The 20358-nt window shown below is 59.3% G+C and overlaps 2 protein-coding genes and 1 non-coding gene across 8 annotated transcripts in view; all 3 read right to left on the bottom strand.

The window, feature by feature from the left end:
- Positions 1–4198, bottom strand: part of FBXW9 (F-box and WD repeat domain containing 9) — a 6267-nt gene extending 2069 nt beyond the window's left edge. The window contains 4 exon segments of the mRNA XM_077767887.1: positions 38–150; positions 1816–1946; positions 1949–2080; positions 3252–4198. Coding sequence (XP_077624013.1) covers positions 38–150; positions 1816–1946; positions 1949–2080; positions 3252–3660 — 785 coding nt within the window. The 5' untranslated portion in view covers positions 3661–4198.
- A 2470-nt stretch (positions 4199–6668) lies between these two features.
- The window catches only part of TNPO2 (transportin 2), a 21024-nt gene continuing 7334 nt past the window's right edge, over positions 6669–20358 (bottom strand). For 2 of the 6 annotated variants that reach the window (XM_077767882.1, XM_077767883.1), the window contains 24 exons: positions 18753–18864; positions 18005–18080; positions 17773–17922; positions 15163–15269; positions 14942–15075; positions 14799–14880; positions 14602–14724; positions 14378–14496; positions 13460–13520; positions 13197–13362; positions 12849–13001; positions 11146–11371; positions 10861–11032; positions 10381–10467; positions 10192–10299; positions 9936–10094; positions 9218–9305; positions 8935–9033; positions 8353–8448; positions 7994–8069; positions 7760–7859; positions 7606–7680; positions 7331–7458; positions 6669–7222 (listed from right to left, as the gene is read on the bottom strand). In XM_077767882.1, the coding sequence (XP_077624008.1) occupies positions 7351–7458; positions 7606–7680; positions 7760–7859; positions 7994–8069; positions 8353–8448; positions 8935–9033; positions 9218–9305; positions 9936–10094; positions 10192–10299; positions 10381–10467; positions 10861–11032; positions 11146–11371; positions 12849–13001; positions 13197–13362; positions 13460–13520; positions 14378–14496; positions 14602–14724; positions 14799–14880; positions 14942–15075; positions 15163–15269; positions 17773–17922; positions 18005–18080; positions 18753–18851 (2664 nt within the window). In that variant the 5' untranslated portion in view covers positions 18852–18864 and the 3' untranslated portion in view covers positions 6669–7222; positions 7331–7350. Of the gene's footprint in view, positions 7223–7330; positions 7459–7605; positions 7681–7759; positions 7860–7993; positions 8108–8352; positions 8449–8934; positions 9034–9217; positions 9306–9935; positions 10095–10191; positions 10300–10380; positions 10468–10860; positions 11033–11145; positions 11372–12848; positions 13002–13196; positions 13363–13459; positions 13521–14377; positions 14497–14601; positions 14725–14798; positions 14881–14941; positions 15076–15162; positions 15270–17772; positions 17923–18004; positions 18081–18752; positions 18865–20322; positions 20353–20358 lie in introns of those variants that run through there. The other 4 variants (XM_077767881.1, XM_077767886.1, XM_077767885.1 and 1 more) reach the window with 4 other exon arrangements.
- On the bottom strand, positions 9104–9179 carry LOC144234714 (small nucleolar RNA ZL2). The gene has a single exon (XR_013336045.1). It is a non-coding gene; the product is annotated as a small nucleolar RNA ZL2 (small nucleolar RNA).

Here is a 20358-nt window from a genome sequence, read left to right as displayed (position 1 = left end):
CGCCGCTGCCCCACCCCCCGCCCAGGCCCCCACACACTTTATCTCGCCAAACTGCTGCCCGTCCGCTGCCATGTCCCAGAGCTTCACCGTGCTGTCCCAGGAGCCAGAGCACACGCGGTGGTCCAGCGCTGCCAGCGACCACACCCAGCCCTGCGGACCAGACCTGTGATCAGCCCCCTCTCAGAGGTAACACAACTGAGGGTCAGAGGAGGGAGACAATGGACCCAAGAACCCAGAACAAGTGAGCTCCAAGCAGAGGTTAGGACTTTGGTCTGTGGGTCTGACTCCAGAGCCCAGCGGGGACACACCCACACAGAGTAATACTCCCAAGTCCCTGCGAGAAGGCACCAGTGGTGGCTTGAGGCCGCCTAACAATGTGATTAAGAACGGGGCCTCCAGGGGCACCTGGGTGGCTCAGTCGGTTAAGCATCCGACTTCAGCTCAGGTCATGATCTCACGGTTCGTGGGTTCGAGCCCCGATTCTGGCTCTGTGCTGACAGCTAGCTCCGACCCTGGAGCCTGCTTCAGATTCTGTGTCTCCCTCTCTCTCTGACCCTCCCCTGCTCACGCTGTCTCTCTCTCTCTCTCAGAAATAAATAAAACATTAAAAAAAAAAAAAAAAGAATAGGGCCTCCACTAGGGGTGCCTGGGTGGCTCAGATCATGATCTTGCAGCTCATGGGTTCGAGCCCCGCATTGAGCTCCGTGCTGAGAGCTCAGAGCCAGGAGCCTGCTTCCGCTTCCGTCTCCCTCTCTCTCTCTGCTCCTCTCCTGCACCTGTTCTGCCTCTGTCTCTCAAAAATAAGTAGATGTTAAAAAAAAAAAAAAGCTTTTTTTTTTAATTAAAAAAAAAGAATAGGGCCTTCATGACCTGGGCAAATGAAGGACCCTCCTTGTTTCTTCACTGAGAAAATGGGCCGTATCTCGGGAGCTAATATGCACAAAGCACTGACTGATGAGTAACTCATTCCTCCCCAGACTCTCTGAGGACAGTATTGTAACTGTGTCCTGTTCTACAAGTGAGGAACCTGGAGCACAGAGAGGTTGAGTTCCTTGCCTAAGGTCACACAGCCAGAAAGTAACAGAGTGGGGATTTGAACCCAGTGGCCTGGCTCTGAGACCAAGGTCTTGGCCACCTGCCTAGACCACCTCAAGGACTGGTGGAGGTGCTGCTCCACAGCCACTTCTCACAAGATGCCAGCCGCGCGCAGAGCTTTGTGATCCTCGTGACGGCCAACTGCCCTGCCCTGTGCCTCTCAAGGTATAGCTGGTGAGCACTGAGCGCCTACGGTGGATCCCAGCCTAAGCGAAGCTCTTAGGGCACGCTCATCTCACTCGTCCTCATCTGGACCCCTCCACAGCAACAGCAACGGCGGCCCAGAGAAGTCCTGCGTCTCATCCATGTCACACCAACAGCAGCAGAGTGAGATGTAAATCTCTGAGGTCTGGTGTCAAAGAAAACCCATGCCCTTAGCCACGGCGCCCCACCCAGACTTCTCCCCTCCTGTCTCCGTTTGGCCGCCTTTTTAAAATTATTATTATCTCTATCTATCTATCTATCTATCTATCTATCTATCTACCTACCTACCTACCTACCTACCTATCTATCCAACTACCTACTTATTTGAGGGGGTGGGCAGAGAAACCCAAGGGGCCGCTGCACTGTCAGTGCAGAGCCCGATGCAGCTCGAACTCAGGAACCGTGAGATCATGACCTGCGCCGGAATCAAGAGTCACACGCTCAACCGACTGGGCCACCCAAGTGTCCCCCCCCCTTTTTAAAAAAATATTTATTTATGGCCTCCTAACCCCTCACCTTGTGGGTGCTGTTCTTCTGGGTGCCCAGGGCCTTGACCAGAACCCGGCTGGGCTCCACCCCCAGCTGCCGCAGGTCCCACAGGTTGACATTGCGATCTCGGGAGCCTGACAGACAANCCTCACCTCCAACAGCAGCACTGAGTCAATGGAAGCAAAGTGTCCATCGGCCAGGCAGAAGTACTCGGCCCAACGCCCGTCCTCCGCCCAGCGCGACAGGTGTTGCTCCAGCTCAATGCAGGCTGTCGGCCAGTCAAAGTCCTCCTCTGTAGGGCACCGTGAGCAGGGTCCCCAGTGGGCAGGAATCCTGACATCCACACCAGCTCTGAGCCTACCTCTGGCTTCCGGGAAGCCCAACCTTCCCCAAACTTGGAGGAAGCCCCACGTGGATCCCTCACCGGACCCTGAGGCCCAGGATCTAGCTTTTGGGACCACCGGCCCACCCACCTTCCAAGAGGATCTAGGACTACTCACCCCAGTTTCAAAAAATTGGGTATCTGGAGCCTCAGTATCACCTTCCCAGGCCTCAACCCTCCCTCCCCCAACCCAGCTGTGGAGGATGGTAGCCAAAGAACCTCAGGGTCCTGCCTCAACCCTCAGGATAGGCCTCGGAACTAGGACTTTTTGCCTCAGGGATCTTAACCAGACCCAAAGAAGTGTTCTCAAATGAGTATCTGTAAACCTGGGAGCCCTGTCAAGATGTAGCACTCAAGCCGCAGGTGCAGAGACTCAGTGGTATAACAGAACTCCAGCAATTACGTTTATCAAGCTGTTCAGGAAAGTCCGTTCAATTCAAGGTCACCAAAGCTGTCTTATCCCCCAGGGACCAGGGACCTCAGGGACAGGAGGAATTACCACCAGCCCCTGCCTAGGATCAGGCTAGAGCCCTGGGCTTGGGTTTCTGCGATTGTGGGTATCAGGGATTCTAACCGCTAAACTCTAGACTGGGTTCAAGGGTTGCAGGCTCTGGATCTTTAGTCTATTCCTCACTCCCACCTAGGTCAAGGCTCTTAAGGGTGAAGGGTTTTGGCACCACCAGCTGCTAGCTCAGCATCTATACTCAGAGGATTCTTTGCCTTACCCTGAGCCCCCAAGAAATTCCAAAAGTTGAGACTTCAAGTCCCTGTGTCAATCCCCCAGCCAGGGGTCAGGGGCTTGGTACCACCAGACCCGAAGCCTGAGGATCGTTGGAGCCCGAGTTCAGAGACTCCAGCCCCCCGAGGTAAATCTCCACCGCCCCGGAACCCCAAGCGTCTGGTTTACGGTCCACCTGGCGGTCAGGGGCTTTGGCACCATCGGCAACTAGCTCAGCCTCCACCCAAGGCGCAACAACCAGAAAGCCTGCTCCAGGGCTCTGCTCACAGCGCCCCCAGGTATCTAACCCCTTGCCCCAAGCCTAACCTGGGCAGCTGACCCCGGCCCCCCAGACGCGCGCACCTTCCACCACTGGGTAGGGCGCGCGTACGCGGCGCTGCGCGCGTAGCCTCCAGGTGACATGGTCACGCACGAGGTCGCGCAGCGTGTGGCACACGCGCGGCAGGACGTGGAGCACCAGGCGCGCGTCTAGGTAGGCGCAGATCTCGAGCAGCAGCTCCGGAGGAAGGCTCAGCAGGCCCGGGACGCCCACGGGCGGACCCTTGGACGCCGCCCGCGGCTCCAGGGCGCCAGGGGACGCGACGGGCGCAGACAGCAAAGGCGCGCGCGGGAGCGCCTGCCCAACTTTCGGCGGACTGAGCACGCGGGCCACGTAAGCCTCGGCCTGTGCGTCGGGGTCGGGCTCCGGCTCCGGGTCCGAGTCATCGTCCCAGGCGCGGGGATCGTCGCGCGGCCCTGGGGGAAGCTCCATGGCGACCGAGTGGGCGCGGCCAGCCCGGCCCTGTCACCCGAGGGACCCGCGTCCCGTCTCCTAGGCAGCGCGAAGGCACTTCCGGCTCTGCTTAATGACGTTGCAGCGCCGACCGGAAGCGAGCGGCGGGCTCCTGGAATCCCACTGCTTAGAGAGGCCCCGTGGTGCTCCTCCGTGGGCCCTGGGCTGGAAAATGTAGACTCCTGCCCCGTTTGTTAAACAGGCATCTGTGGCGGTCCTGATGCAGACGGCCCGCTGACTCCGGTTCGACGCGGCTTGGCCAAAGGCATCGCTCACGGGTGGCACCGAGCTTAGAAAGGCAGTCCCTCTTCCCGAGTTCATGGCCTGAGGCCAATAGAGATTCCAACTCCTGTCTCTCCTTCCGGAGCCGAGCCAGAAACATGCAGCTGTACTGCAGAGGCCTCGGTGAAACAAGTCTCCGAGTGCCCTATAATTGTATTCCTCTCTTATTTACTGAAAGCTTCTTTTGAGCCACGCGGTATTAACCGAGCCACATAAATCTCTCAGAGCACTTGCTGTTGTTCTCTCTCTTCTTTTTTAAATGTTCATTTATTTTGGGGAGAGAGAGCGAGCGAGCGGGGGAGAGGGCAGAGAGGGAGACCAGAATCGGAAGCAGGATCCAGGCTCTGAGCTGTCAGCACGGAGCTCCACGCAGGGCTGGAACTCACGAACCGCGAGATCATTACCTGAGCAGGAGTCGGATGCTTAACCGACAGAGGCACCCAGGCGCCCCGCCCCCCCGCCTCACTTACACTGAGGCCTCTGCACAGTACCCTACTGTAAGACTGACCGTTTTCCCAACGTTCTTTCCCTTCCTCGCTCTTTCTCTGAGGGACAGATCGATGTTGCGCTGTGCCCTCACTAAAAATGCATGTTGAATGAACGCTGGATCTGTGTCAGCGTTTGGTTTTCCCAAGAGGAGGCACGTGACCTTGGGCCCTACTGAGGTTGCAACAAGATTGGATTCTGAGGCTGTGTATCCACCCCCCACCCCCAAGAGTTTAGCAATTTCTCATTTACCTAACTGTGGCTCATACTTACTTATTACACTTCCAACAGGCCTGATGCTGAGCCTTTTACAAAAACGCCTAACCTGCCCCGTGCCCCGGGGTCGTGGGGTTAGCCGAAGAGAAGAGTGCTGCAAGACTCTGCCCCTTAGTTTTGGTCTAAGGCGGGTGGGGATCTGTAACGCCAAAGCCTCCCTGTTATTGAATTCAAGAGGCTTAGTGAGCTGTAATTCCGTTCCGGAAACGTGATTACATCACATTTAATCTTGGTCGTTCACCTTCACCTTTCCATTTTACTGGGAAGAAAGGTGAGAGGCTCGGGGTACCATGAAATGTGCCCTGTTAATGCTTGCTTACTTCCCTACTCTCCCTGTGATTTCCTGAGTCCTGTGCAGCCCCACTTCTAAAGTGTCCCAGGCACACACACACACACACCCCCCCCCCGGTCTTTGGGGCCGAAGCCAAGGACACAGGAGGCCAGATGGAGATCAAGGGTTTCACAAGAAACTGATCTTTACTCAACAAAGTTCTACACGAGTGGAATCTCACGCCACCTCGGCGCCAATCCCCAGCACAGCACAGTAACAAATGGACAGACCCTGGAGCCCGTAGGAGGAGGGGCGGGGGAAGGAGGGATGTGGAAAAAAAGAGGAACTGCAGATCAAGGCCAGTCAGGGTCTGCAACCCTGGGCAGGGGAGAAGGTTGAGAAGCTGAAACTTCGTTGTGCAAAAATCAACCAAAAATAACTTAAAAAATTAAATAGTTTTCTTAAAAAAAAAAAAAAGAAGAAAAGAAAGAAAACTAGAACCAGGCTCCCCTTCCCTGAATGGCTGGAGCGCCCCCATTCCTGGGTGGAGAAGGGGTTACCAATCCCATCAGACAGTCACTCCACCCACACACCCCAAGGCCCAGCAGAGGATGCTCCGAAGAACTGGATTACCAGAAAATGCAATGGTATCTAATTTTTTTCTTTTTTTTTTTTTCCTTTTTTTTTTTTAAACAAATGGCTTCCAGAGACCTGTCGGGAGTTCGACAGGGTAAGGAAGCCAGCTGAGTTTACGGAATGTGCACCATCTACCCCTTGGAATAGAGGCAGGGCCCGACCCCGTCTGGCAGAAGACACAAGGCTATAATGGGGTTGGATCCACGGCCCTGCGGGGATGAATGGAACAAGCCCCAGGATGTAGGAATCCAGTCAAAGCCCCACAAAACCTCCCCGAAGGGACCTCCAGAAAAGTAAAAAGTAGAGAAGCAGAAAAAGGAAAACTAAGGGGGCGGCAGGGCCCGTTTCAGTTTTGAGGCCAACTGAGAAGTGACCATGCCCCCCTCGCCCCTCTAGGAGTGCCGCCCACACTGTGACTGCATCTCCAACCATCCCCAGAAGGTTCCCTAGAATCGCTGCCCCTGCCTGCTGGGGTCCTGGAGCCCACCGGGAGCTAGGAGGACCGGGAGCCCCAGGGACAGAGTGGGGTCGGAGGTGGACCACCTTCTCCTCCTCCAAAGCCCTTCACCTCCTTCTTGCTGGCAAAGCCTGAACTTTCATCCTCTGTCCCCATCAGTTAAATGCCCCGGGCGCAGCCCTCGTGTGAAAACTCAGGCTGGAACCTGAGAGGAAGGCTCTCAGGAGCGCAGAGGAATGGACCACCCTTGAAATGGACTCGCTTACGGAGAGACGCAGCGGGGAGAGGTCAGCAGCTCTGGCTGCCCCCGGCCCTCTGCAGGAAAAAGGTCCTGGCCCAGTGTCTTCAAAAGTCACTGTAGCACAGTGGGGGGGGGGAGGGGGGAGAAAGGGCAACCTCTGGCCAGTCTCAGCCACCCCGGCAGTCCCCACCCTTCTGGCTGGGACATAACAAGGAGGGGGACACACGGGCTGTGGATGCCACAGAGCTGGCAGGAAGTGTGCGGAGCAGGGCCGAAGCGTGCGCGAGCTGACGCGGGCGGCCTGAAGATCGCAGTCCTNCCCAATCACCAATTCTGGCAAAACAGCAGAAGCTTCTTAAACTCTAGATGCAGGTTACACGGAAGGCCTTACGGGTTAACTCAGGGGTTCACTAATTCTACTGTCTCCATGCAGTCGGGGAAATGGTGGGGCGGCTGGCCCAGTCTGGCGGGCTGCAGCGCCGCACATGCGTGTGGCCACGTGTGTACATGTGAGTGTACGTGTCTCTACAAGGACCCCCCTCCCCGCCTGCTTTCCCCTCGCCTCATCCTAAGCCGGATTCGGGCGGCCGTGTTGAATCTTCCCTCCCGCGAGGCTGGCCCATGTGGGCTGCCCGAGGTGACCCCGATTGAGCAAAGGGCCCTTGCTGCCAACAAGTCCCACCCCCCTCCCCTGTGTGTAGGATGAGTGTGGAGACCCCACCCACTCGCCCGCTGGCCGGCAGGCCACACACACCCGTGGCAGGTAGGTGGACGGGGAAGGCGTCTGGATTCAGGTCCCGCTCACTCCTCCCTAACCCCCCTTGACCAGGGCACGGCGACTTCCGGACGCAGCGTGCTCCCCAGCAACCCCTCCAACGACGCAGACAGAAACCTGTGGGGGGAGGCGGGGGTCAGGGCCTGCACCCCTTCCCCCCTCCCCCCCCACCAACAGCCAGGGCCCCTGCCCCCCCACCCCCTCCACCGCATGCAGCCTTCTCACCTGGCGGTCGCGAGGCTCATCTAGACCCCATAGAAGGCGGCCAGCCTCTCCTTGAGCAGAGGCGGGAACTGCTCAGAGAACTGCTGCCAGTTCTCCTCCCCGACTTGGTCTTTGAAGCCATGGAGAATCTGCAGTGAGGTGGAGGGGTGGGGGGTGAGGGGTGCCCCGGGCCAGAGCACGAGGAGCTCAGCCGCCCGCCCTGCCGCCGATGCTGGCCTGGCTGTTGCCCCCACCCCCGCCTCCCGGGACCATGTCAGGGCCCAGCGGAAGCTTACCTTATAAAACATGTCCCGAAGGTCATCCTTCGGGCTCACCCAGGAGGCTACGGCGTCGCAGAAGAAAATAAAGTCCTGAAACACGACAGGTCGTGTGTGAGGGGCTGCCCCGGCCCACCCCCGGCGCCTTCCCTCCAGGCCCGGCTGCCCCAACCTGCACGACGCCCCCGGGGTTGACGCCTATCATCATGCAGATGCCTCGGAAGGCTGAGTCCTTCTCCTCGTTGTCCCTGATGTTCCTGAGGGATGTGCACCTGTCAGGGAGGGGAGCGGCAGGCAGTCAGCCAGCAGGGCTGGGGNCCGGGGTGTGCACGTAGGGTCGGGCCTGCCCCGCCCGCCCCGCTGCCCAGCCCACCGTACGCAGGCCCCACGCAGGGGGCACACACACCAAGGCCGGATGAACTGCTGCAGCATGGGGGCCACCTCCTGCGGGCACACGTAGCCCAGGCGGCCAATGGTGATGGCTGGAATGGCAGAGGGACTCGTCAGGCGACCTGCAACCCTGAGCGGCCCCGGGACGGTACGTGGTGGGGCCTCCGGCACGAGGCACCAGCCCCGCCCCACGGGCCCTAAGGGAACAGGCCCGACCGGGGGGTCTCCCCGGAGGCCAGTGTCGTCCTCGGGGCTCTCCTCAGAACCCCCTTCCACGGCTTTCCAGACACGTTCCCTGGCTCTTTCCCAAGGCCTCCTCACCGGGAACCCCAATTCCAGGTAAGGAGGCGGCAATAGCTCAGGCCGGGCGCCCACCTGTGTTTTCCAGCAGCGTCTTGGGCGTATTGGGCCGGTTGATGATCTCCACCAGGTTGTTGAGGACCATCTGCACGTAGGGCTGCATCTCTGCCCCTGGGGGACCGGTCGGTCAGAGCCCCGCACAGCCCACACCACCCAAGCTGACCTTGGCCGCCTCTACACCCTGACGCCGTGCAACCACTGAGGGAACGGCAAATGTCCTCCAAGCCGGGCTCCAGCTCAGGACCCAGGGCCACCCACGGGCAGCCCAAAGCCTTCCAGGCACCAGAAGTGTCCTTGGAGTCGAATCTCCAACCCCAGGCTGAGACCACATCACCCAGATTCCCTGTGGGGGTAGGCAGGGAGGGAGGGAGACGCCAAAGCCTCCCGTCCTGCCTCTTTAAGAAAGCCAGTCAGCCATTCGTCAGTGTCCCTGCGGAAACCGCTCAGAGGGCTCCTCTTGCCAGACCCACTTGGACAGTCCTCAAGAAGCAGCGGGGCTACCCCCAGGGGACCTGTCACTCAGAGCCAGGGGCCTGGCCTCTGCAGGGAACGGGCCGCCAAGGTGGCGGCGGGCCCGGCAACTAGCAGGCCACTCACCCATCTGCATGCAGATCTCGCCGATGGCCCAGGTGGCGTTGTTGCAGACAGAGATGAACTCGGGGTTCAGGTTGGTGCCCAGGATGGGCATGAACTCAGCTGGTGGGGAGAGGGAAGAGTGCTGAGCTGGGGGGACCAGCCAGGGTGAGCCCCCGGGCCTGGTGGCGCAGACCCCATCAGACAGTACGAATACGTCCCAATTTGGTCACTGTTCTCCCAAGGGCATTTCTCCATCACTTGGGGCCAGGGCTGGGGGCACGGGGTGCCAAGACAGCTGACCTACCGATGCAGGGCTTGACGTGGATGAAGCAGGCTTTGGTGAGATCCCCCAGGAGGGCGAAGGAGCTCTGCCGGACCTCGGGCATGGAGTCCTGGGGGTCAGAGCAGGGTCAATGAGGCAAGGCTCCCCTCCCCTCAGCCGGCAGGGGATCCCAAACGAATCCCTCAGGCCAGGCCACCATGGCCTGCCCTGTCTCCTCCCATCATGGAAGCCACAGGCCCCATCTGTGTGTCTGAGACTCGGGGTGCATGGACCCCAGGGCCTTGCTCACGGCACCACTACGGGGAGGGGCAGGACTCAACTGCTGACCGTCCTAGGGGAGACACCGGGGGTGTGCAGGTATATAAAGCCAGAGGGGCTCATGCTTTCCTCTTTCCTTCTTCTACTTTTGTTACTGTGAGTAACCTCTGTGCCCAACATGGGGTTCGAATGCACGACGCCCGAGGTCAAGAGTCACCTGCTTCCCTGACAGAGCCAGCCAGGAGCCCCTCGTTTCTCTACTTTTCAATTTTCTACATCGTTAGCTTCCTCCGTGAGAGTTTACTTGCGTCTTCCTTGAATCACTTTTTAAAATAAAGTACAAGTTTTTTTCTCCCCCCTACGGATTCCTTTCTCCTGATGCCCGCCAGGCACACATGGGGGCCTCGAGTCGCCCTGGGGTGGCCCGCGCAGGCCATCGGATGTCCCCACTGTCCGGCCCGAGCCTCGCGGGCGCCCCCACCTGCATGCACTGGAAGAGCAGCGTCATGATGTTGCTGCGGGCCACCAGCTGCTCCACGTGGCCGCCCAGGCCCTCGGCCAGGCCGCTCAGCAGGTCCAGCGCCACGATCATGAAGTCCTTGTCGGGGGCCTCATACTGCTCAGGGTGCTGGGTGTACATCTGGGCACAGAGGGGGCGGGCAGGTGAGGGGAGCAGGCGGTGGGCGGGGGCGGCCGCAGAGGAGTGAGTGGCGGGACAGGGGCGGTGCGATGCTCACCATGGCCTGGGCCAGCGTCTTCTGCACCAGGGTGACGCAGCGCTGGTAGACTGGCTCACAGTAGGGCAGGAAGCCGCTCTGCAGGGCGGTGGCCACCGAGGACAGGCACTGGTGGGGCGGAAGGCGGGGGAGGTGAAGTCGGGAATGGTGGGAGCAGGGTGGGGGGGAGAGGGCCTGGGGCCCACACACCTCCAGCAGGGGGAAGAGGTCCTTGTCTTCGTCCTTGAGCTCGTTCCACTTCTGGATGAGCGGAGGCATCAGCTTCTGGATGTATTCCTGGAGAGGGAGCGGGAAGTTGGGGCTCCCAGCCTGGAACCCGCAGGGCTGCTTGTGACCCGGAGGTGCCTGAGTGATGAGGGCTGGGCTCCCCGCTGTGACTCATGGGGCCCTCCAGGCCCCTGTCATCCAGCTGGACCTGCGGGCCCTTTCTGTCCATTCCCTTCTCACCCCACCCCTTCAGAGCCAGGGTCAGCACCCCCTGGATCCCGCAGGCCCCTGAGCATCCCCAGCGCAGCACTTACCACACTGTCTCCTAACCATTCCCCTGCAAGACTGGGAGCAAGGTGAGAGCGGGGGCTGTGTCCCTAGTGTGCGACACAGGGTCGCTGCCAGGTCCCTGGACACCGAGGGGAGCGAGAACCAAGAACGGGCGACGCCGTGGGGCCTCACCGGCTGGTTGAGGTGGTGGCCCACAGAGTCGGCCAGGGTGCCGATGGCGTCGTAGAGGATGAGCAGGTTCTTGTGCTGGTACTTGCCGAAGGCGAAGACGAGGGTGTCCAGGATGTAGCTGAGGTAGGGCACCAGCTCTGTGCAGGCCTCCTCCTCCAGGGTGGCGAAGGCACTGGAGTGAGGAAAGGGCTCAGCGCGCAGCCACAGGTGAGGCCGGGCCCTGGGGCGAGGCTGTGGGGAGGGCCAGCGCTTGCTTGCTCGNGGGGGCCAGGGCTTGGGGGTCACCTGCAGGCCGCCTCCTGCACCCTCTTGTTGCCGTCCAGGATGCGCTTGAGCAGCTCCGTCATCAGAGGCTTGAGGTGCATGTCGGGTGGCTGGCTGACCACCCAGTGGGCATAGCGGCTCAGCGTCCAGCAGGCGATGGAGCGGACCAGGGCCTTCTTGTCCGACAGGCACTGAATGAGGTGCGGGATCAGCTCGGGCAGGTAGGGCACCATGCCCTGCATGCAGCCTGCAAGCGGCACAAGGGCAAGCCTGAGCCCCGAGCCAGCCCTCTGCGGAGGGGTCAGTGGCACCTGCCGCGGGGGTCACCGAGGCTGGGAGGTTAAACCGCAGACACGGCGGCTCAGTCATAGAACCGGCGAAAGGCAGGGCCGGGATGTGAAGCAGCATGGGGACAAGACTTTCCACTCCACTGGCTCCACCCCGTCACAGCCACTCGTTAATTCACAGATAGCCGGGCAGCAGCAGTGACCAAAATGGATGGAAAGTACTTTTCCTTTTTCTCCCTAAGCTCTACACCCAGCAGGGGGCTCGAACTCACGACCCCAAGATCAAGAGTTACACGCTCCACCAACTAAGCCAGCCAGGCGCCCCAAGTGCTTTTGTTTTTGAAACATTTCTTGGGTCTTTGTGCTTTTTCTGTTTTCCATCTTTAAGAAGAAAAAAAAAAGCACGAACGGATTTCTTGTTTAAAGAACACAAATAATAGCAAGCCATCTAATAATCCAAAACCCAGGAACTATATACTCTAAATCTTTTTCCATTAAAAGCTAAAATACCTAATGTAACCTATTTTAAAACAATTTTTTACATTTGTTTATTTTTCAGAGACACAGAGAGAAAGAACACAAGTGAGAGGGGGCAGAGAGAGAGGGAGACACAGAATCTGAAGCAAGCTCCAGGCTGTGAGCCATCAGCACAGAGCCCTATGCGGGGCTCGAAGTCATGAACCACGAGATAATGACCTGAGCCGAAGCCGGACAATTAACCGAATGAGCCCCCCAGGAGACATGCCTAACATTATTAATACACGTTCAGGTACCAACATAACATACATTGCACTGGTTACATGAGAATATCTTTCCTCAAATAAATTTTAAAAGCTCTCCAGGGGGAGGGCTCCTGTTGCCTGCAGTATCAGAACTTTTGATGACATGCTTGGATGCTGAGGTGGTCACGAGTGACACCTGTGATTCAAGTGGTACATCCCATCGGGACGCAGGGAGCGAGAAAGTTGCGAACAAGGCAGAGGTCTGCGTAAACGCCGCCAGTGCACACTTCTGTTGTCACAGGCCGGCCCCGGAGCTGGTAGCAGGCCCGAGGCCCAGCTGCACCCCGGCTGACTAGGGCAAAGGTGCAAATCTCTCTGCGCCCCAGTTTCCTCATCTCCGCGCCCCACCTCGTCAGGCTTGTGCTGAGCCTGGGGGACCAGGCTGCCCACCGCGGGGCAAGCACACGGCCTGTCGCTGCTGTGCCTATAACCGTGCTGACGACCTCACAGAACTGCCATCTGTGAGAATTAAAGGGAGGGCTTGCGTTTTGGGGTCCGGAGGTTCCATTCAGGCCCACAGGCTGCGGGGAAGATTCCAAGCTGAGCCGTTGAGGCCACAACCCCGACACGGCGCTGCCTGGGCCGGCCCCCTTCGGTCCCACAGCCGCACGGGGCTCAGAGGTCAGGCCTCCCACCAGGCCGGCGGGGCACTCACCCTCCGCGATGGCACCCAGCACCAGGATGCCTGACTCCTTGACCACCCACTCGGGGTGGAAAAGGAGACCCTTGAGCAGGGGGAGTAGGTGTGGCAGCAGCTCCTCCCGGAAGACGTTGGCCAGGACGTCCAGCGCAGCTGCCGAGCACTTCCCTGGGACGGGGGTGGACAAGAGGGGGTGGGTGGCAGAATCAGGGAGGCTCTCGGGGCAGGCGGCCAGCCTCCCAGCCTGCACGCCCAGGATCAGAGCTCATGATTCGAGTTGTCGCCATCTGCTCTGAGTAGGCCTCTCACCACCTCCCGAGAAGCAGCCCCCCGGCCCGCAGCCCCCCAGGCCAGGCCACGCACTCAGATTCCAGTCAGACAAAGCATCGTCATCGTCATCATCCTCTGCATCCTCTGAGCCATCAGGCCGCTCGGCCTCATGGGGCAGCGTCACTGTGCGTGACTTATGGAAACGTGGCTTGATGTCCTGCTCGCTGTCGGGGACGGCCTCGTCCTCTTCCACGTCCCCCTGTGGGGCCAGACAGGTCATCACTAAGCACCACCGGGGGTGCCAGGGCCCCCGCCCTCACCTGCCTGTTCACGCCCGGCGGTTGGCCCTGACTGACCTTGAGCAAAATGATGTCGATTTCGGAGTACTTCATCCCATTTACCAGGATGGGGATCAACCTGTGGGGACAGAGGCTATTCATCGGAATGGGACGCAGGGGTCCCCAGAGGGCTCACAGCCTGGGCAACACAGAAGCAGCAAAGGAGCCAAGGGGCAGGGTATGGGAACGTAGGGCTACGATCGCCACCTAGCCTCAGCCACGGTGACCGGGACAGAGCTGACGCCACTCCCGGCTCCCTACGAGGGCTCCTGACCCAGACCTGGTCACTCAGTGAATTCCAGGCCCCTGAATACGCCAGAAAAGCTGCAAACAGTGGCCGCTCCCTAGCATGCTGTCAGGCAAGACCACGTGGCCCCCGCCGGGATGGGCCAGGTTAGAGAAACTGACAGGCAGGGCGGCCAGGCCCCCTCAGCTGGCGCCCACGCACCTCAGGGTCGGGAAACTTTGATTCATGACCCCGGGACAGGCAAGTGATCCGAGTTGGTCAAGGAGCCCTAGGACTTTTTGCTGGAGATACTGGTTGAGAGAGAATTTCCTTATTCTGAGCTTCCTAAGCTTGAAGGTAGCGGAAGGCCACAGCACTACCGTGAGGGAAGGTCGTGCCTGAGGACAAAGCCAACAGAGAGGGAGTAGGTCTGAGACTACACAGATGTCTTTTACACCCTTTGGGCACCTGGATCCAGCTATGCCTGCAGCCTTTGCTGACTCTTCCTCTCTTTCACCTATAACTTACCGCGATTTTTAAGTCATTAGGAACTGTCTTCTTATCGCTTGCTGCACAGAAACACGCGGGGACGGAAAGCAAGCTGAGACGGGGGAACAGGCGGAGGCCAACGCAGGTTATAACCCGAGGGGAGGCAGAGTGCAGCGAGGGGTGGGGGCCGCGGTGGGAGAGAGGATGGCAGGAGCACTCACTGGACCAGGTGGGAGGCCAGGACTTCCTTGCAGATGGGCTGCTCGGCCAGCGTCAGCCAGAACTCACAGGCCTCCAGGGCCACGTTCTCATCGTGGTCCTGGGTCCTCTGCAGCATGTACTAGGGCGGGGCAGGAGAAGGGGTGAGGCTAAGGCCTGGCCCGGCCTGGCGCGACGGCCCCCCCTCTCCACCCCCCCACCCCCAGCCCGCCTCAGCTGTGCACACCTGGATAATGCTGTGCATGTGTGGGATGAGCCTATCGATCCGCACTTCTAGCAGCATCACCAGGGCCCGGCACACGTTCTTCCGCACCTCAGGGTCATCGTCCACGGCCAGAGCGAACAGGTGCTGCAGGGAGGGTGGGGTCAGCTGCAGCCGGGCCACCGCCCCTTGCCCTGCTCACCCGCAGCCCGGCAGCCCACCTCGATGAAGGTGTCGATGTTGTCCATCAGCGCCTGGGCCCGGTCCATGATGAACTGGTTCACGCAGGCTATGGCATGAGACCTGGGGGTGGGGGGGGACACACAGGGGTCAGCCCCACAGCCCCTTCCGCCCCCACANCTACCGGATCTTTGGGCTGCAGTGCTTGAAGAACTGTAAGAACTTGGGGATCATGATGTTGAGGGGCCTGTTGAGGGCATCGCTGTCCAGGAGCTCCGAGGAGTCTTCGCAGATCTTCTGCAGGGCTCCGAAGGCCCCCTGGGTGGGGTGGGGCGGGCAGACGGACATGAACCCCAGTCTGGTTCCCCCACTCCGGCCCAGGCAGGCCCGCAACGGGTCCCCTACCTCACAAGTATTGTAATCCTCCGAGTTGAGCAGGTTGCACAGCTGGGGCAGCAGCTCGGGCCACATCTGCAGCTCGCCCTTGGAAGCGATGGTGGTGATCAGAATGCCTGGGGCAGCCGGGAAAGGACGCCGCCTCAGGCTGGGTGCCGGCCTGCTGTGTACTCACTCTGCCGGCTCATAGGCTCTCTGAGCGCGGTCCCCCATCCCCCGGAAGCCCTACCTTAAGCCCGCCGTAAGCACGCCATGGTGACAGGCCCAGGGAAGCAGCACAGAGCTGAACACAAAACCCTCACCCTTGGGAGCGGACTGCCCAGTGAGAGAGGCTCCGAGGTAAAAAAATAAATCAGCAAAAGACCTGGGAGGCTAGATGCCAAAAGCTAAGGGGGAAATAAAGCAGAGAAGATGGCTGGCAGGGGCTGAGAGTGAGGGCAGCAAATTTTTTTAATGTTTTTTCCTATAAAGCTTATTTATTTTTTTAGTGGCTCTAAACCCATTGCAGGGCTTGAATTTACGACTCCGAGATCAAGACTCACATGCTCTTCTGATGGACCCAGCCAGGCGTCCCAAGGGCAGCAATTTAAAAATGGGTGGCCTCACCCAGGTGGTACTTAGCTATGTGAGTAAAGACCTGAAGTTGAGGGGGAAGCTATCCTACTCCCTGGGGAAAGGGCATCCCAGGCAGAGGGACCGGCAGGTGCAAATGCCTGGGGTCGAGAGCGGGCGAGGTGTGCACAAAGATGGGTGAGGAGGCAGAGGGGCTGAGCAGGGGGGCGTGAGGGGGGCGAACAGGAGGAGGCGAGGGCTGAGAGGTGACAGAGGCAGGTTGTGCAGGACCGTGCGGCCTTGGGGAGGCCTTGCACTGCTGATTCGAAACCCAAGAGTGAAGTGCAATACTCAAACGTAGTGCAGGGCAGTGCTGAGATGCGATTTAAAGCCAGGAGGTGGCAGTGTCTCCCCAGGAGGGGGAAGCTGTCCCTGCCATCACTGTAGATGACCATGGCTCCTGCTTCTGCTGGGAAAGGGGTTACCTGATTTGAGAGTGCAGTCTCAGCCCTGTCCCTATCTGTGCAAACTTGGCCACGTGTCCTATTCTCTCTGTGGCTCAATGCAGGGCAAAAAAACCCACACCAGCCCCTAGGGCTGCTAGAAGCTTCAACGCCTTAATTCAAACACTTAGAGCAGAACCTGGCTATCTAGGGAACTCGGGAGGTCCAGATCCTTCTACTGGCCTCACAGTGGGTGTCGCCAGGGCTAAGGGTCTCTTAACAGAGGAAGCAGGCCCCAAGACCAGCACTTCTAGCAGGCCCAGTATCTAACTCAAACTTTTTACTCTTCTTGTCTTTCTTGCATGTTTTTAAGGTTCCCTTCTCTTTATGGCAAACAAATGTCTTTTCATTTAAAAGCTATATACGACTTTAGGGCGGGCCTGGGTGGCTCTGTTAGTTCAGCGTCCAACTTCGGCTCAGGTCATCTCACAGTTCGTGAGTTCGAGCCCTGCGTCGGGCTCTGTGCTATCAGCATGGAGATCCCTTCGGATCCTCTGTCCTTCTCCCTCTCTCTCTCTCTCTCTCAAACTAAACAAATACACTTTAAAAAAAAAAAGCTAAGGGCGCCCAGGTGGCTCAGTCAGGTTAAGCGTCTGACTTGGGCTCAGGTCATGATCTCACGGTTCGTGGGTTTGAGCCTCGCATGGAGCTCTGTGCTGACCCTCCCCTGCTCTCGCTGTCTCTCTCTCTCTCTCTCAGAAATAGATAAAACATTAAAAAAAAAGTTTTTAATTGAAAAAAAGCTATACAGAACATTCTTTTTTTTTTTTAATATTTTTATTTATTTCTAGGAGAGAGAGAGAGAGACAGCGTGAGCAGGGGAGGGTCAGAGAGAGAGGGAGTCACAGACTGAAACAGAATCCAGGCTCCGAGCTGGCAGTCAGCACAGAGCCCGACGCGGGGCTCGAACCCACGAACCGCAAGATCATGACCTAAGTGAAAGTCGGACGCTTAACCGACTAAGCCACCCAGGCGCCCCCAGAACATTCTTCTAAAAGCAACATTAAAAAGTTGGCAATAATTTAAAGAATAAAAACACAAGTCCGTTGGGGTTCAACTACATCTCAGTAAAGGTAGGGGGTGGGGGAAAGCAGGTCAGTAACAAAGTGTTGGGTTGGTGTTTATCAGTAGTGAAGAGGCTTGAGGCAAAACAGCTGGAGAATTCTTCGTCGTTCTCGCCTTAACTCGTTGGACAGCCCTCCGAGAGTCAGGAAGGCTCCAACACAAAATTAACTCCTGTGTCATCTCGGTACTGGGGACAAATAGCTGAAGACGACACATGACAGGGAACCCTCGGGTTCTAACATGCTATGGCCTCCGGGCCTAGACACTGAGCCATGGCCTCCCAAGAAGGAATGGCGACTTCAGGAGGGAGCGGTTCAGAGCACAGACCTGCCCTGGCCACTTCTGAGCTCTGCTACTCACCAGGCGAGTCCCTTAACATCTCTGGGCCTCAGTTTCCTCATCTGCAAAACGGCAACAGCAAGAGTACTACCAACCACGGCGCCGGAGCATTCACCGGACTGACACCCTTAACGGGCCGATTGCCACCACCCGCTCTCACCTATGGTGGCTCGGATAAGTGAGGAGGCATCGCCAATGTTGTTGAGACACTCCTGTTTGATGAAGTCGGCCACGGGTGGCGGAAAACTCTGGTAATGGGCCTTCACGTTGTTCTTGAGGATGAGACCGCTGAGGGACCGAGTCGGCTCGTCTGGGGAAAGAGGGCCGAGGGTCAGGGGAGCACAGGGGAGGCGGCGGGGTCGGGCTGCAGTGGAGGGGCACTGAGGGCATACCTTCCGACTTGAGTCTGGTCAGGACAAAGATCAGGTAGTTGTTGAAGTCGGGAAACTGGTTCAGTTGTTTGAGTTTCTGCCAGGCTGTTAAGGGACTTGGGAGACAAGGGCCTTCCCCGGGGGTGGGTCCCCTTACTCTCCTGTGGCTGAAAGTCCCTCTGACCCCTGGGATGAGGGGACAAGCTCCTCAACCTCCACGCCAGAACACAGCGCTTCAGCCATATCAAACTCCTCCAGGTGCCAGCAGAGGTGGGGGAGAAAGGGCGCATGGCTGAGCTTTCCACCCACTCTGGGAGACCTAGCCCGGGCAGGAGAGGGTTGGCGGACCCTCTGTCTGAAGGCGGCACCTGCTACTCGGTCCTGCGCATGACCAGTTCCATGTTGCCTGCTTTTTTTTTTAAAAAAAAAAAAAAAAAGGAAGCCATGTTTTCAAGTGACACTTGCTGATGACTGAACTATCTTCAACTTTAAGTTGTAGTATTTCAAGCACTGATGGAAGAAAATTAACCTTGATTGTGAAACTAAACAAAAACTAAGTGCGGGTGAAAGGTGTTCCTCCCCCTCCCTCCCCCCAGGGCCACATTTTCTCTAGAAATGGGACCCAAGAATTCTGGTCCCTAATTCTCTGCCGATTCTAGCAGAGTCTGGGAATTAGGGAGGCAGTCGGCCCCTTCCTCTGGCCTTCAGGGGCTGCGGAGGTCTGCCCAGTTCCCCCTCGGCCAGGAAGGAAGGAAGGAAGGAAGGATACGTCCTGCACGATGCGCTGCGTGGCTGTGTTTGGCGACTGCGAGTCTTTGAGCAGCTGCAAGACCTGCTGCAGGCCCTGCTCATCTGGCTGCCAGTCCATGGCGCAAGGTGAGCTGCGGGGGTAGGGGCCGGGGTCAGCGCTGGGCTCCAGGGGCCCCGTGTGAGACCCGGGCTGAGCCGCCGTGGAGGTCGCTGCAGCGGCAGCACGACGGGGACGCCCTGGGCGGACGGGCGGGGGTCGCCGATCCACACCAGCCCAAGTGCCGGGTTCCCCCCAGCTGCGCCATCCCCGTCCGCGCAGTATGGGGCTAGGGAGCGCAGGCGAGGCGATATGGAAGCGGGCCACGGGAGGCGGTGGCGGGGCCCGGCGGGTCCTCATCAGGCCCAGCGCGGAGCCTCCATCCCAGGGCGGCCCGTGCCGCCTCTGACGGCTGCGGGCCCTATGGCTTCCGCCAGCCTCACAGCCGTTAGGCAAGGCCCCAGCCACCTCTCCATCCAGCGGCCCTGCTCCAGACCGCGACAGCGCCCCGGCCCCCGTGGTCTCCCGGGTCCAGGCACGGTCCCCAAAGAACCCTCTTCTTCCGAAATCCAGCCCTCACGCTCCGCCAGATCCCAGCCGCCTCCTCCGCCTCGGTCTGGTCCCTGAGCCTCCCCCGATGCACGGTCCCAAGGTGCTCCAATCGTCCCGACCCCTGCCACCTCCTCTAATCCGTTCCTCCAAACTGAGCTGGGTGCCTGACGCTCTTCTTTTTGGCCCAGCCAGACCCCATCCATAGGTTCCCCTTAATCGGGCCTGAAGCGATCCCCAGATAGGTCCGAGTTGCCTCTCGGAAAGAGAGCCAGCCAAGCCCGCCCACCCCACGAAAGATGACCCCTGGACGGGTCCCCGTCGCTTCCCCCAATCAGGTCTGGCCAAGTCTCTCCCCCCTCCCGCCCCCTGCCCCAGTCAGCATTAACTCCTCCCGACGGATCTCTGCTGTTTCCCCCAATCAAGTTAGGCCAAACCCCTCACCACCTCAAGCCGGAAACCCACTTCGTCCGATCTCTGCAGCTTCCCCCAGTCAGGCCTGCCCGTGAACACCGCCCGGAGCATTCCCCCCAACGGATCCTAGCGACGCCTCGAAGTCAGACCCAGCAAAGCCCTCTAGAACGAAGTCTGACGCCCCTCCCTGTCAGGATCCAAGAAGACCCCCAACTTTTCACTGAGGCCTCCCCCAACCAGACTCAGCCNGATCCTCACGATGTTCCCCCAATCAGGCCCTAAGCAGTCCCCAGACGCTTCCCCCAGATCCCCTCCAGCCCGACCCCAGGCGCCCCACTGGCCCGATTCTAGAGGCACCAGGGTCTGGCCGGGCTCCGAGGCCCCACCCCCTAAGCCCGGCTCGGTTTCCCCCTCCCCCGTCCCGGCCCGTTCTCGTTGCCTCGCGAATGGGGCCCAAACCAGGTTCTCGGCCTTTCCCAGTCAGGCGCGGCCCCGACGGCCGGGCCGCGCGCGGCGCAGACCCGGACCCCGGCGGGGGTCAACGCAAGCCCGGGCCGAGCCCGTCGAGCTTCGGGTAAGGCCCACTTACCGGGCCCCGGGTGGCAGCAGCAGCGCCTTGCGCTGC

The sequence above is a fragment of the Crocuta crocuta genome, unplaced genomic scaffold (genome assembly GCF_008692635.1).
Source record: "Crocuta crocuta isolate KB4526 unplaced genomic scaffold, BGI_CrCroc_1.0 scaffold115, whole genome shotgun sequence".
NCBI classification, from domain to species: domain Eukaryota; kingdom Metazoa; phylum Chordata; class Mammalia; order Carnivora; family Hyaenidae; genus Crocuta; species Crocuta crocuta.
Note: the sequence above shows the minus strand (reverse complement) of the source record. Positions and strands in the feature narration are given on the sequence as shown.